Below are 14,703 nucleotides of genomic sequence, written 5' to 3' on the forward strand. Positions count from 1 at the left end.
AGAAACCCTAAAACTGGCTTGGGTACCTAAAAAGGAGGGGGGGCAGGAGGACAGCTGAGCAGAGGAAACTGCATATACCAAGATATGGATGCTCCAAAGATTACGGTACCTTCTGGAAACCACAGTGGTTTAGTTTTGGTGGAGTGTGTGTTGGCTAGAGACAGAGAGTGGGGTTTCAGGCAGGGGCCAGATCCATAAAGTTCTTACAAAGGATTTGAGATAGTGTTTTGTGGATGATAAATATCTTAGTTCCCATTGATTTTCCTCTGTAGCCAGAGTGATAAAGTACTTTGAAGATGAAAATCTGACTGTGCCTGCCCCCCACCCCCCCCCATAGGATGGTGTGCCTATAGGATGAAGTGCCTAGTTTTTAGCAGACTGAAAAGGCCCTGCATGAGCCTCTCCAAATGCCTTATCCACTCACCACATTCTTCTTCATCCCAGTTATAAATGGCTTCCTTGAGTCCTTTCTTACTGTCTGGCCTTTGTACATGCTGTGCCCTCTCTTAGAATACTCTTTTCCTCTTGGGCTACCTAGAGTCTCAAACATTCCTCCTCAGCCTTCCCTGATCCTGGACTAGGTGAGGTCCCCTGCTCTATGCTCCCAAAGCTGCCAATACTGCAAATGTCATAATCTCAATGGTATGTTCCCCTGTAGGCTGCAAGCTCTGTGACAGGTCATCCTATTCTCTACAAAGTAGATGCTCAGTTGATGTTGTGGGGAGATGAATGAATACACTGAGCTCTTCAACAGCATACTGATATTTCCACCTGCATGTCTCCTAGAATGATGAATTCTACATGTCCAAAATCGGACATCATCCTCTCCTTCCCTGCCTTCTCCCTGCATCACCCCACCCCTGCCCAGGTAGCTACTCCCTTTAGCGGGCAAACTTCTCTGTTGTTCCCCCCACTCAAAACAAAGAATTCCAACTCTTCCCTCACTTCCTCCTCCTCTCTGCTCAGGAGCTAGGTCCTTCCCTTCCATTTTGATTTTTTTCTGGCTACGATTCTAGAATTACAAAGTAATTATAAAGTATCAGAGTGGGAAAAATATGGATTTTAGAACAAGATAGTCCTAGGTTCGAGTCTTGGGTCTACTGTACTTGGGTTTCCTTGGGTCAGGTCAGTAAGCTCTCTAAGCCTCAGTTTCTGAATCTGTAAATGGGGATATTTATTATCCACCCTCTAGAAACGCTATGCACTTCAGGTGGTAAATAGATAGTCCTCTTATTATTTTCACTACATATTGGACATGTCCTGCTCAAAAACCTTCAGAGGTTGCTAATCACTTGACCATGAACCCTAAGCCATACATTGGTCTTGTCTCTCATTACTTCCCACCCCACCCCAAATCCTAAAATCTGGGCAATCTGAAATATTGGCTAATTCCGTCACTCTTTCCTCCCTGCTTCCAGGTTGGAGTTCAAATAAAAAGTCCTCCCTGATTACCTGAGCACCAAGTAACTGGCTCCCTCCTCTGCAGTCCTGTGTGCAATTCAGTGGGACTTAACACCAACTGTTTTGCCTTGCGGACTAGACGACTCTCCTCTGGATTACAAACTGCTGACAGCGGAGGCTTTGGTGGGTTCATCTATTACCTTGCGTATACCTTCCATGCAGCTGGTGCTCAATAAATGCTTGGTGACAGAACAACTCATTTCCCTTATTTCAATGGCTTCTTTTCTCTATAGAATCAGATGTTCGGTTATTCTCATCTCAGCACTGTTTTGTTGGCTTCCAGGGAGCACATTACCATTAGATACGTTCTGCTCTCTTTAATTGGAAAGAGCTTTTGGAACTGAAAAATAGGAGTTACATCTTCAAGCCTCATCTGCCGCTCCCTCGAACTCACCCGCCTGGTACAAGAATCGAACTACTTAGCATTACACAGAACATGACTCTCTCACACCTCCGTTCCTTTGTACATGCGTGCGTTCCCTTCGCCTGGAGCGCCCTTACCCCGACTTCTCTGTCTAGTGAACTCCTCCTCCTCTTCCAAGACTCAGCTCAGACGTCATCATCACCTTCTCTGGGAAGGCTATTCTGAGATGGGCAGAGTAGCGGTCCTTCCTCCCATCTTTTTTAGCTTCCTCAGCATTTCCCCCAAATAATTCTAACATTGCGTATGGCTTTTTTTTTTTTTTTTTTTTACTTTTCTTCCGCTCCTCTAGATCGTGAATTGCTTGAGGGCCAGGATATCCCTTCATCATTGTACTTTCTATACTCAACACCTATACCTATATACCTATGATTAGCACGTATTAGGCACTTGATTAGATCAATGAGCGAAGAATATGTCAATTCCGCTAACAGGGCCGTTTGGACCATATTCTCAAGTATTTCAAAAGCTGGTCCTCTATTTGGAGTGTTTCAGGATGGAGGGAGATTCCCGCATCCCCACCCCCGCCCCCCGCAACTGCCTCGGTTTGGTGGCAGGAGAAGGGAAGTGATTAGGGTGTGGTGAAGAGTTAACTCCTTCAGGACTAAGCTGTAATTTACCCGCCTTGGCACAGAAAGGGTTACAGCGACCCGGAGGCGGAGCGATGTCGGTGCCACCTGCTCCGGGGCGGTCTGGCGCACGCGCTTTGACATCTAGATGGTGGCTACCTGCGGGGCCCGGGCGGAGGAGGAGCGCTTGCGCTCTGGGCCTTTTCCGCCGGGGGAAGTCTCGCGGGGGCGGGGCGGGGCGGGGCGGGGCCGCGCGAGGAAGTTCTCGCGGGACCCAGACGAGGAGCGGAAGCCAGGAGGCTGTGCTGCTTCGGCGAGCGGGCGGCGGCGGCGGCAGCGGCGGCGGCAGCGGCGGCGGCAGCGGCGACGAAGAGTGAGGCGGCAAGGGCGGCGGGAACAGGCGCTGCCGTCGGGGAGCAGCAGCGCGGTCGGCGGCCGCTCGCACCGCTGCAGAGGGGCCGGCCGGGCGCGGAGCGGAGCAGCTGCGCCACGGTGAGTGCGGCCGGCGGCGGCGGCGCTGCTCCGGTGCCTCTTCCCCCCTCGCTCGGCAGCGGGAGTCGGCCTGCGGGGACCGGGCCCAGCCTACCGAGGGCTGCCGGGGCTCGGGGTCGGGGCGGCGAGGCCTGGGGCGGGGGACGGAGTCCCCGGGGCTCCCGGGCTCCGCGTTTCCCCTTTTGGGGAGCTTCCTTCCTGGGGACCGTTCTCCCCCAGCCCTTAGCTCGGTGTGGAGCCCCGGACCCCAGGGCAGGAGGCCGGGTGCGCCTCATTAAGTTTCACCCTTTCTTCCGGAGGGTTTGCGCAGAGGGGTCGGGAGAAGCCGGGGAGCCCTGGGTACTCATTCTGTGAGTCAGTCTGACTTGGCCGGGAGGCGGGGGATTCGCAGCGGCTGCAAATGTGGTGATTGATGCTCTTGCGACCTGCACGGCCACCACGTCACCATCTCCTGGTGTCATTGGGCCGAATTTGGGGAGGGAACCCACCGACCCTATGAATACCGTGAGTTAGAACCTTTGCTGCCGGAGCCAGTCGAGATGTCTAGTTTTTCTTTTTCTTTTTTGAAGCTACTCTGAAAAATACTTGTAAAAGAACAATAAGCAGCAGTTGGTTGGAATGCTCCGGGGAAAGATTTCAGTGCGAGGGATAGAAAAGCACTGGTATTTTTCATTTGCAACGCTCTCCATATAAGCCACATGAGTTACAGCTTGTTTAGGGAGTCATTATGAAAGTAGGATTTGCAGAGGAGCCGAAGTGCACTCGACATCTATCTTTTGGTCCTGTTGACTCAGAAAAGAGTCTGAAAGACACATGAAAGAAGTTAGCATATGTCTTTGGCTTTCCTGTCTCTCTTTCGCTATACTTCTCCAGCAGTTGCCTTCCCTTTCTATCTACTTCTATTTTCACTGAGGACACTAAATGCTTACTTGTGTAATGCAAGTCACTTGCCCATCCCTCCACCCCCCCTCTTTTCTAATCTACTTCCCCTTCCTCCTTTTTGTCCCCTCTTCGGCATAATTTTTCGAGGTTTCTGCCCTTTGGTGCAATTCGTCTTCTCCCTCATTTAAAGATTCCGTTTTCTCTCCGGGGAAGTACCCTCTTTCCTGCTTTATCCTTCACTTTGAAGCGTCCACTGTGTTCCTTCAGTCAGCCAGAAGAGTTGCCAGAGAGCCATGCGAGACTTTTAAGTTCTCCCCCTGGGAACTGGGAGGCTCAAAGGATTGAATTCATCCGTAAGTAATCAATACTGCCACTGGGTCACAAGTGTAGCTTGCTTGTGTTATTTGTGTTTTGGTTGTTTTCTTCATTTTAACATTGTGCTTTTGTGCCTGCTTACACTTTTCTCCCTGTGTCTCTCTTACATTAGTTAAGGAAGATTGGGTCAATTTGGGGCTTTTATGACTTATCTTTTGGCTTTTAGTGGGAGTGGCTCATGTTAAAAAACAAAACCAACCATAGACCTATATTACAATAGAATTAAGATAACATGAAATATTTGAGGGAATAGAATTTATTTAGACCACTGATGAATTAAAACTTGCCCGTTGTGACAGTATGAATTTATTCTTTACCAGGGTTCTTTTAATCAGGCAACTTTGTTATGTTGTTGGAGTCCTTTCCATAGAAAGAAGTAACTTTATGTGTTCCATTGCTCTTCCCTTGTTCAAAATTTTCTGAATTCTTAAAAAATATAATCGGTTTTCTTTGATACTAAAAGCAAGCATTTAAATGCTTGAGGCAGGGCGCCTGGGTGGCTCAGTTGGTTAAGCGACTGCCTTCGGCTCAGGTCATGATCCTGGAGTCCCAGGATCGAGTCCCGCATCGGGCTCCCTGCTCAGCAGGGAGTCTGCTTCTCCCTCTGACCCTCTTCCCTCTCGTGCTCTCTCTCTCTCTCTATCTTATTCTCTCTCTCAAATAAATAAATAAAATCTTTAAAAAAATAAATGCTTGAGGCAGTTTACTTCCTTAGCAAGTATATTCAGATTTGAGGGGTTGCTAGGTTTTAAATACTACTAGTTCATGGTACTTAGCAGTTTTTCTGAGAAAAATCCTGTTATGTTGCCTGTTGTGCAGCAGCGGTTCTGATTGTTACCTAGAACAGAAGAGTAATAGATTTTCGAGAAATTAAGTAATACAGACTAGAGACCCACCGTGCTCTCCTGAGAGAAATTAATAGTTACTTGCTTAATTAAAAAAAAAGCTTTCTGGCACTACTGAAAGACTATTGAGAGCCCTTGGTTTTATTTGTTAAAGTTGGCTTTTTCCTAGTTGAGCCAAGTGAATATGCATTATTTTCATTTTATTCAAAGACATTGTAGTGCATTATCTGGAATGCAAAGTTAAAATCTGGTTAAGCACCTTTCTAGTACAGCAGTGATTCTTAAAATTTAGCATGCAGAGGAATTACCTGTGAATCTTATTTCAGGCTCTGGGCCTAAGGCCACTACATTGCAGAACTCCAGAAGGCACCCCACAGTGAATCAGTCTCTGAATGGAATGATTTTGATGCAACTAGTTCAAGGACCCAAACTGCTGTTACAGAATGCAGCTGTAAAATAATGGGGCTGGAATGTGGTTTTAAATTAGTCAACTTAAATTACACTTTCTGTATGTGGAGTAAATATTTAAAAGCCTAAGAGAATAAGTGACGATACATGTGATTAGTCTTTGTATGTGTAAATATTTGAGCATTGTTAGGACTCTGATGTGGAGCAATTTAATTTTAAAGTTTATATTTAATAGGGCTGTTAATTTGCCTACCAGAAAGCTCTTCTGAGTTTGTATGTAGATGGAAGAAGATGGACAACGTAGGAACATATGGACTGGTACTTGAAAAGGTGCTGGTGATGCCGGCCAGTTAACACTTCTTAGTACTTTGTGCCAGAGACTCCACCGCCTTTACTCCACTCCAAGGCCTTTATATGTGCTATCTCTTAATCATCAAAATGTCCTATCAGGTACATGCGTTATTATCCCCATTTTCCAGCTGAGGGAAACTAGGATTTAGGGAATATAGGTTCACCCATCTAGTGGTAATGGGACAATTGAATTCAGGTCTAACTCCAGAGCTCCAGTAAGATTATTTAGTGTTTGTTTTTTCTAACTACAAAAGTAGTGATGAAAATACCATTGAGGTGTGTAGTGCAGAAAGAAAAAATATTGGGGTGCCTGGGTGGCTCAGTGGGTTGAGCATCTGCCTTTGGCTCAGGTCATGATCCCAGGGTGCTGGGATCAAGTCGCGGCATCAGGCTCCCTGCCCAGCGGCTTGTGTGGGCACTCTCTCTGTCGCTTACTCTCTCTCTCAAATAAATATAATCTTTAAAAAAAAAAAGTGAAAGTATTTTGTGATCTTGCTCCTAGAGATAACCATTGTTAATCTTTTGGGTTTTTTTCTTTAGCACACACTGATAAATACTATTTTGCTTTATGGAACTGGGATAAACTAATTTTTCGGCATTTTTGTTTTTAACTTGATAGCATCTCTTGGTATTTATATAGAAAGATATTCCATAGATATTCTCATGGATATTGATCAGGTGTATATATATGTATTTGGCACATGGTATTTGTCATTATTTCAGTGAGATAAATCTAGGAATTGGAATTGCTTTTTCAAGGATTTGTATTTTAAAATTGTCAACATAAAATTACTATATTACAACATACTACTATAAAATTACTTTCCAGAAAAATTGAACTGATTAATTCCCTGCTGCAGTGTGGGCTCTGTGAAGGTTTTATTACTATACTACAGTACCAAGCACATTGTCAGGCATATAGTAGCTGCTCAAAATGTTAAATGGATGAACACTGGGTAAAGAATCAGAGTGTGTTCACCCAGAGTATTGCAGAGGCTAAGTATTATAAACCTTTAAAAAATTTGCCAATTAGTAGGTGAAGGAAATCTTGTTTTAATTTGCAGTTTTTAACAGTGAAATTGAACATCTTATGTTTTAAGTAGAATCATATTTTAACTTACCTTGAGTAACTTAATGTCAAGGCCCTATTCAAAGCACTTCACGTATATTTCCTGTATTACCTAATAATGAGTGAATCTTATAAAGTAGGTGATAATATCCCCATTTTACAGATGAGAAATGGGGCTTGTTTAAAAGGCTTGCCCAAAATTATAGCTGGTAAGCATCAAGGTCATTACCTGAACCCCGGTCAGCCTGCTTTTAAAGACCATGCAGACACTAAGCTATATTGCCCAGTGAGTGTTGTGTATTTTATTTTCTGTAAATTTTGGGAAGAAAAGAGTTAAATGGAAGAAAGAAAATAAAGTCCTACAAATACCTTTAGGGGACTACATTTTAGGATTCAATGCACATTGCTTGAAATGAACAATTCAGGCTGCACTTGTGGGTTTTTTTTTTTTTAAGATTTTATTTCTTCACTTGGATAGAGAGCACAAGCAGGGGGAGTGGCAGGCAGAGGGAGAGGGAGAAGCACGCACCCCCAGGAGCGCAGGGATCCTGATGTGGGGCTTGATCCTACAGGATCAGGACCTGAGCCGAAGGCAGATGCTCAACGCACCGAGCCAGAGCCACCCAGGCGCCCCAGCACTTGTGTTCTTAAAATTTGCTGCCTGTGATAGACTGCAGGGTGTATGCTGGAACAGCTTAACATTCTCATTAGAGTTCAGTGTTAAATGAACTCTCAACCCATTTTCTCCATTAAAATCATTATACATTGCATCCACTTTCAGTTTTCTTCTTTTGGTAATTAGTGTTGTGTATGAGATCGTTTTTTTGTGGGTTTGTTGTTGGTTGTTTTTGTTTTTGCCTTTAATGAAACACATCCTTTTGAATTCCTTTAGCCTGTGTGTTCTTTTCTGTGGCTAGCCTGAGAAGCTGAGCCCTTCAGGTTTTCTCCATGAGCTGCTAATTTTTATTTGGCATAGTCGAAGAAGTATCGATTGTGCCTGGTTTTCATTTCTCTCAAACTGTATCTCACAAAGCAGTAGTTACTTGAAACGTGATTTTCAAGAGTGTCTGTTTATGCTCTCTCTAGGAGTCCTATGGTAGATGAGTTGGGTCACAGGAAAACCCAGTGTTGAAAACTGTCTTGATTTTTATGCTGTAGCAGTTCAGTTACACTGCAGTTGTCTGAAATCCCGATGACCTAGAAATTTATGCTGTTACAACATAACTACCTTGACAGTGACAACACTTTGAGTTTCTGATTTCTGTTTTTCAAAAATGAAAGTCCTTATCTTTGTTAGATCTGCTCAGTTCAGCTTCCCATCATTGATACATAGTCCCAACAATCAGCCCTGGAGGCCAATTAAAATAAATGACCTGGTCAGGTAGAAAATATTGAAAGTATTGACAGGCATGTAGCAGAGATCTTGGAGCATTTGCAACAAAATAAAAATAGGTACACACATTGGAAAGAAGGCAAAAAAGGAAAAGCAGTTATTAATGCCAGGAAAAAGTAAAGGATTGTACTAGAAAGGAAGGTTGCTTGTAATATATTTAAATCAGCAGTGAAGAATATTTTGTAATGTGAAACTGCTTAAACCAGAATACATGGTATTACAGGAAGGGGCAAGGGGAAGCTGGCAGAGGTGAACGTGTTGCAAGTGATAGGTCGTGGCTGGAATAAACTAAGAAACAGCAGCAAAAGCATATCATTTAGAAATATTGTAAGTAAATACAAAGAGAAACCTAAAAATAAAATTGAGGGTGGTTGCTGGTAGGTGTTGGGGTGAGGAACTGCCTCCCCTTTTTTATAAGCCTTTTAAAAGCGATGACTTTCAAAATTATATACATGGATTAGTTTGATTAAAAAAGCAACTATAGAGAGAATAAGGGTGTTTAAGGACACACAAAAATACTCTGAGGGGTGCTTGGCTGGCTCAGTCGAGAGAGCATGGGACTAGATCTTGGGGTTGTGAGTTTGAGCCCCATGTTGGGTGTAGAGATCACTTAAAATTTAAAATAAATACTCAGACTAATCTTCATATATATATATTTTTTATATTTGCTAGAGCTCTGTCTTCCCTCTTTTAGAGCCAGCTGCACATGGGATATCATAGGTATGGCCTGATAGAATAAACATTGGTTTGGCTGATTAGTTTACCTGCGGTAGAATGTTTGGCTTTCAGAATTTGACCGAAGGACTTTTTATTACAGGGTGATTTCTTCCCTCCTTGGTAACACTCATTTCCTTCTTATCTTAATATTCCCAGCTGGTTTACTGCTTAGTCCATTTGCAGCTATGCTTGATTAATGCCCCAATTGTTAACTTTAGAACAAAAGAATAATCACCCGTGCCCCTCAGATGAGCTTTTTGCTAGGTGGTAATTATCCAAGAAGCATGTCACTATAAATAATCTGTCCCCATTCTGCCACTGTCAGTGTTGTTTTCTGCTTTTATTTAGCCTGTATGAAAACACTAACTGAAAACAAGAATGGGACTTTATTTTCCTTTCCTTAGGCAGAGGTCTAGATTATGTCCGTGTCCGGGGCTGGAGATGGTATGCCCACAGCTCACCGTCACGTAGTACACTACCTAAGGGTTTTTACAGAATCTTTACCTGCAAAATGCAATTTGGTTCATTTTAGAACCCCTCTGGCTCTGAGAAAAGCAGCTGTTGTCAGGGTAACTGTGAGAGGCTTCTGTTTGATTTACTGGCACCATCTCCCTGCACTTTCTCCAGATAAGGCATCTGGCAGCTCAGATTCTGAAAAACGGATTCCTTTCAAGTGTAGTTAGGACTTCAGCTTTGCTCCCTAGGGTAGTTGGAAATAATGTGGAGGCTGCTTCTGGAAATGCTGAACCCTGGACATCTATTTCAAGGGCTATTGGGACTTCAAAGTCTTGGGGGTGTTCAGAGGAGAAGGGTGCCTTAGGCAAGAGCAGGTCTTCACCAACAAAAGGCTCTGAGGCTGGATCTCCTCTTTCTGGTTACCTGAGCTTGCTGATCACAGTTTGGAAGTGATAGAGGGAGAGCTGCCTTGCTCAGAATAGCAAATTGAATTTAAAGGAGTGCCGAGGTTCACTTTCTCCTGCTTTCCTAGGAGCGGACCAAGGGTTAGTTTCTGAGAACAGTTCAAGCAGCTCAGGACCAAAGCCGGAATTGCTTGCTTTTGACTGGATAGGGGACCCAACGTTTTCAGAAGACCAGAAAGCTTGGCAGGGAGAAAGGAAGGAAATGGGCCCGGGCTACTGAGAAAAGCGGGGTGCCATCCCCAGGGCGAGGCCTCTCTTTGGGCTGCATTTCGGGCTGGAGGAGCAGAGAGCGTAAGGGGCGAGGGAGGAAAGGCGGAGACTGAGCGGGTCTCCAGCCGGTTCCTGCACACCGCGCACACCCAGCGGGAAGGAAGAGGAAGTGTGTTCTTGGAATAGCTCGAACGGCGGCCGCCATTGGCCGGCGGGGCTGTCAGTCGCCTGGGGGCTGAGACTGCGAAGAGGAAGGAGGCGATCGGGGCTCCTGCCTGCGAGCGAGGGAGGCGGGCCGAGCCAGGCCAAGCCAGGGGGCGTGGGGGCTGGGGCGGCAGGCCGATCGGCAGGGCGGGGCTGCCTTCGGTGCTGGCCACTTCTCTCACCCATCCCTCTTGTGATTCAGGGTGGCATTGTGTGTCCCGGAGTGCACGAGCGAGTCCCGGGAGAGCGGCGAGGCTGAGCCCAGAGCGCTGGGTGGCTTCGGCAGGGAAGACTCCCTTCCCCCGGCTTCAGGCTGCTGAGCCCTGAGCAGCGCTCAGAATGGAAGCCATCGCCAAATATGACTTCAAAGCTACCGCTGACGACGAGCTGAGCTTCAAAAGGGGGGACATCCTCAAGGTAAGTGTGATGCCACGCAAATGCTGAGATGGCCTCCTCTTGTACTCACCTACCTTCGTTTGCCCTGATAACACACAAAGAAGGCAAGCTCGTCCTTTCTTATTGCCCACTTTTCCCATTTACCGTGGGGCGGGCTCTGGATAGCTGACAGAGATGCTGAGTGGAATATTAAATATGACTTAAGAGGGTTGGTGTGATGTATGGTCTTTAACTGCCTTTGTGTGAATGCCTCGAGTATTTCTATTGCTTGTTGGTAATTCAAGTAAAGTCAAAGCAGCATGAGTGTATGAGTAGACTGACCTTGTAGTCTTATTAAGCATTGGGTTTTTTTTTTTTTAAAGTCTTAAACTTGAAGTATTTATGTAAAAGCACTCAATTAGTCTTACTTTACCTGGTCAAAAGATTTTTGCAATCCAGAACCTGATGCTAGTTGGTTAGAAATGAATTTCCTCTAGTTTAGAGAGGTGGTTAGAAGTATATGCCAAAACTCATTAAAGAACCTCAGTGTCTTTTAATTCTTTGTGAAAAAAGTAGTGGAGTTCTAAATCCTAAGGTTCATCTTGCTGTTGTACGAGTCAGATGGCGATTTTCTTAAAAGAAACTTGAGCAATTACCCTGTATTACACTCTAATTGCACAAAAGAAACCTGCTGACAGTTTAAAAATAAGCTGCTTTCCAGTTTGCAGCTCATTCTGAGCCCAAACTATTTACTTGAGGATTCGCTTTCCACCTGACACATGGTAATTATGTTGTTTACCCAATTGACGGCAGCAGCTTGCCCTTTTGGATATGTAATTTATTTTTACAAGGGTGGGTGTTATCGAATAATGTGTCAGCTCTGCAGGAGGAGAACCTGAAGTTTAGCATTTGCATATTCCATGTTCACGGCCTCTCAAGTTCTGACATTTTTTCTTAGAGGCGTTTGTAGTCTGATGGTTGAGAGTTTGCCACGCATTTGTTTACTACCCCTGAGTGAAATTATTAAAATTTCACAAAGAGAAAGAAAGTGGAAATGTAGAAATGTGGTCCCCTATAAAAAGACCGCTGATTTTTCCCCCTTTTTTGAGTCTTGCCGACCTGTGGGTAGTTACTATTTTGCTCTCCTTGCCTGAGACATAGAGTTCCACTCTGAAGTGTGTTGATGTTAGAAATGTAGGTTGTACTTCCTAGAAGGCAATATTGAAGAGTCCTTTAAGGGGAAGGAAAGTGTTTTTTTCAGAGCTGTTCTTGTGATGCCAAGCTTCCCGAGGATATTCTCAAAGTCAGCACTGAAGTGTCAGAAAGCAGACAGAACCAGCTGTAGGTTTTAGAGCAACATACGTTTTCTGTTTCTGTTTTTTTAGCTAGAAGTCAGAGCAAGGGAGCAAACTTAGACTGTTAAATTACTCTCTGTCGTTGGTGTACAGAGGAGTAATTTGATGTTTCCATAGGTGATTACTGTTTTCAGCAGATAAACAGTCATGGTATCATAAGATTGGCTACTCCAATATTGTACACCTGAAACTAATATAACACTGTATGTTAACTATAATAAAATTTTAAAAAAAGATTGGCTGCTCAGGTACTCACATCTGTAGCCTCTACAAAAATCTTGTGGGAACAGTTCCCCCCCCCTGCAATGCAAACTTGGGTTTCTCCATTAAGCTCACTCAAGAAACTTGAATCTGGAAGCCTGGTAGTTCATATTTTTCTCTAAGTTTATCCCATTATGTATTTAGCACTAAAGCAACAAAACGAAACTAAGAATTTGAGCTCTATTTTTAATAATTTTTAGGCAAGAACCTTCCCTGTTACCACTGAAGTTTATCCTAGACCTAGACCATGAGCATCTCATAAGTTCTCCAACTTAAATTGGCAAATTCTTGAACAAGTGTGAAACCTTTCTCTCCCATCCTATAATTAGAGAAGATGATACTGTTTAACATTCCCCCAGAAATTGTTCTGATGGGAGAGAAAGTGAGTCAGAGTGTTCACATTTACTTCCAGAGGGTTCACATTTACTTCCAGATTTTCTTTGGGAAGAGAAAAGTGCATATATTTGGTTCTTTCCAATTTGGTAGATAACTGGCATATGAAGTCATAATGTCATTATTACTTTTGAATGGTGACCGACCGTTAGCTATTTATTAGTAATCTTGTGGCTTTACTCCAAAAAAAAAAAAAGTGACGGTAGAGTACTTGCCCTTTGTCTCGAAATTTTGTGAAACAGCTGAGTGAAAAGGAGGGACATTGCTTTGTCTTAAGAGCTGTTATTTTAAAAAGCTGTGTTTCCTTCATTTGATTGTTCAAGGAGTAACTGGTTTCATTTGCGTGGCTTTGATTTGATTTGATAGCTCTTTAGGATGTTAGCTGTGAGCCAAAACATGTTTAGAAGTGGCTGGAATAGCATTGACCAGTTTGACTTGATTGAAATAGGGCTATATTTGCTCTCTCTCGATAAGGGGGGGCATGTACACGTGGGTACTGAATGCATTTTATTTGAAGATAATGCAGTAGCAAGGGGCTTGGTGCTCTACCTCTGACTAGAGTTGAGAGGGATTTACTCTTCTCACTGTCTTGGAGCTCCTGGTTAAATTTGGTTAATGTGGACCCCATCTTCCAGCAGGCCGCTTGCTTACTTTCCATCTACACATTGACTTGTGCTGCCCTGAGAAAAGAGAGAAAAATAAAAACATTTTACTGGAAGCCTAAAATAGAACTGAATGCTTCAGTGTATCTGCCTTTGTTACTGTTCCTCTTACAAAAGCGTGTGTTTTTTGGAGGGGAGGAGGAGAAGGGCATTGGGGCAGAGAAATGGAAGGAGTTGCTCTTCTGTCAGAGGTTTCAACCTTGCATGGCCAAAATGAACCTAAATTTCCCTGCCGTTGTACTGTAGGCTTCAGATAGTTCCAGGGGTTCTCCACCAAACCAGGCCTCTAAATTCTCTACCTTAGAGCACAGCATACATCTGAACTTACCTTAAAGTCGAATCTGTTTAGGGGCTTATATACCCATACTTCAGACAGTGCTGTGTACAAATTAAGAGACCATTTTGAGCTCTCAAACCTGTATTTATTGCATTCAAGAGCCGCCAGCTGTTTTCTATCAAGGCAGACCTTTAATTCTAGAAAAGAACCAACAGTGGATCATCTCAGTGTCTTCTACTTGTCTGGCACTAACTGCCTTTATCAATTTTCAGTACTGATTTAGAAATAGGTCTTGGGGGGTGCCTGGCTGGCTCATTCGGTGGAGCGTTCGTTCAACTCTTGATCTCAGGGTTGTGAGTTCGGGCCCCATGTTGGGTGTAGAGATTACTTAAAAATCTTAGAAAAGAAATAGGTCTTGGGTTCACACTCAGCTCTTTGAAGCTTTCTGTCTTGGTGCTGATGACCTGTTTTAATGTCACATTTACTGAGCATCTCCTTGAGCCACATCCTGGGATAAGTTGCTTTGAGAGTTGGGGAAGAAATACTTTCTCCCTTGAGGAACTCTAAAATCAAATAAGAGAAGTGAAATTAATATGTGAAGCAGGATATGGCAGTATACAAAATTAGAGGGTTTTTAGAACAGGAGAAGACCTTTTAAAATCTCTTAATTTTGATTTTTATTATTTTTTTAGATGAGGAAATGGCCCGTAGAGGTTAAATGATCCATCCAAGATCACAACTATTAGTACTTAGTAAGGAACTGGTATTTCATGGGATGCTGAGTTGTGTCACACACTGTAACTGTCAGAGTAACGTGGGAAGGGCAGCAACTCTTAAGAGCTGACGTCTGAGAGTGCTGTGTGGAGGGAGTGTGAGTTGAACTGGCCCTCACCAGAGGGATGGGAGGGGGCGGGGGGGGGTGCTAGTTGTGTTTGAGATAGGAACGCTAGAATGGGGTCATTGACTGTGCCATGGTGGAAAAGAAGGTAGAATTGGAGTGAGATAAGAAAAACCAGTAAGAATTCAATCTTGTCCTTAAGAAGCCTTTGCAGGCTTTTAGCTG

At 44.0% G+C, this 14,703-nt stretch overlaps 1 protein-coding gene across 1 annotated transcript in view; it reads left to right on the plus strand.

Moving 5' to 3' along the window:
* The first annotated feature begins 2,744 nt into the window (after positions 1-2,744).
* GRB2 (growth factor receptor bound protein 2) overlaps positions 2,745-14,703 on the plus strand; it is a 66,722-nt gene continuing 54,763 nt past the window's right edge. The window contains exons 1-2 of the mRNA XM_028112865.2: positions 2,745-2,943; positions 10,520-10,734. Coding sequence (XP_027968666.1) covers positions 10,657-10,734 — 78 coding nt within the window. The 5' untranslated portion in view covers positions 2,745-2,943; positions 10,520-10,656. The remainder of the gene's footprint in view (positions 2,944-10,519; positions 10,735-14,703) is intronic.

This window comes from Eumetopias jubatus, unplaced genomic scaffold (genome assembly GCF_037043125.1).
Source record: "Eumetopias jubatus isolate StellerSeaLion01/CBP00866 unplaced genomic scaffold, mEumJub1_p1.0 scaffold_10, whole genome shotgun sequence".
NCBI lineage: Eukaryota > Metazoa > Chordata > Mammalia > Carnivora > Otariidae > Eumetopias > Eumetopias jubatus.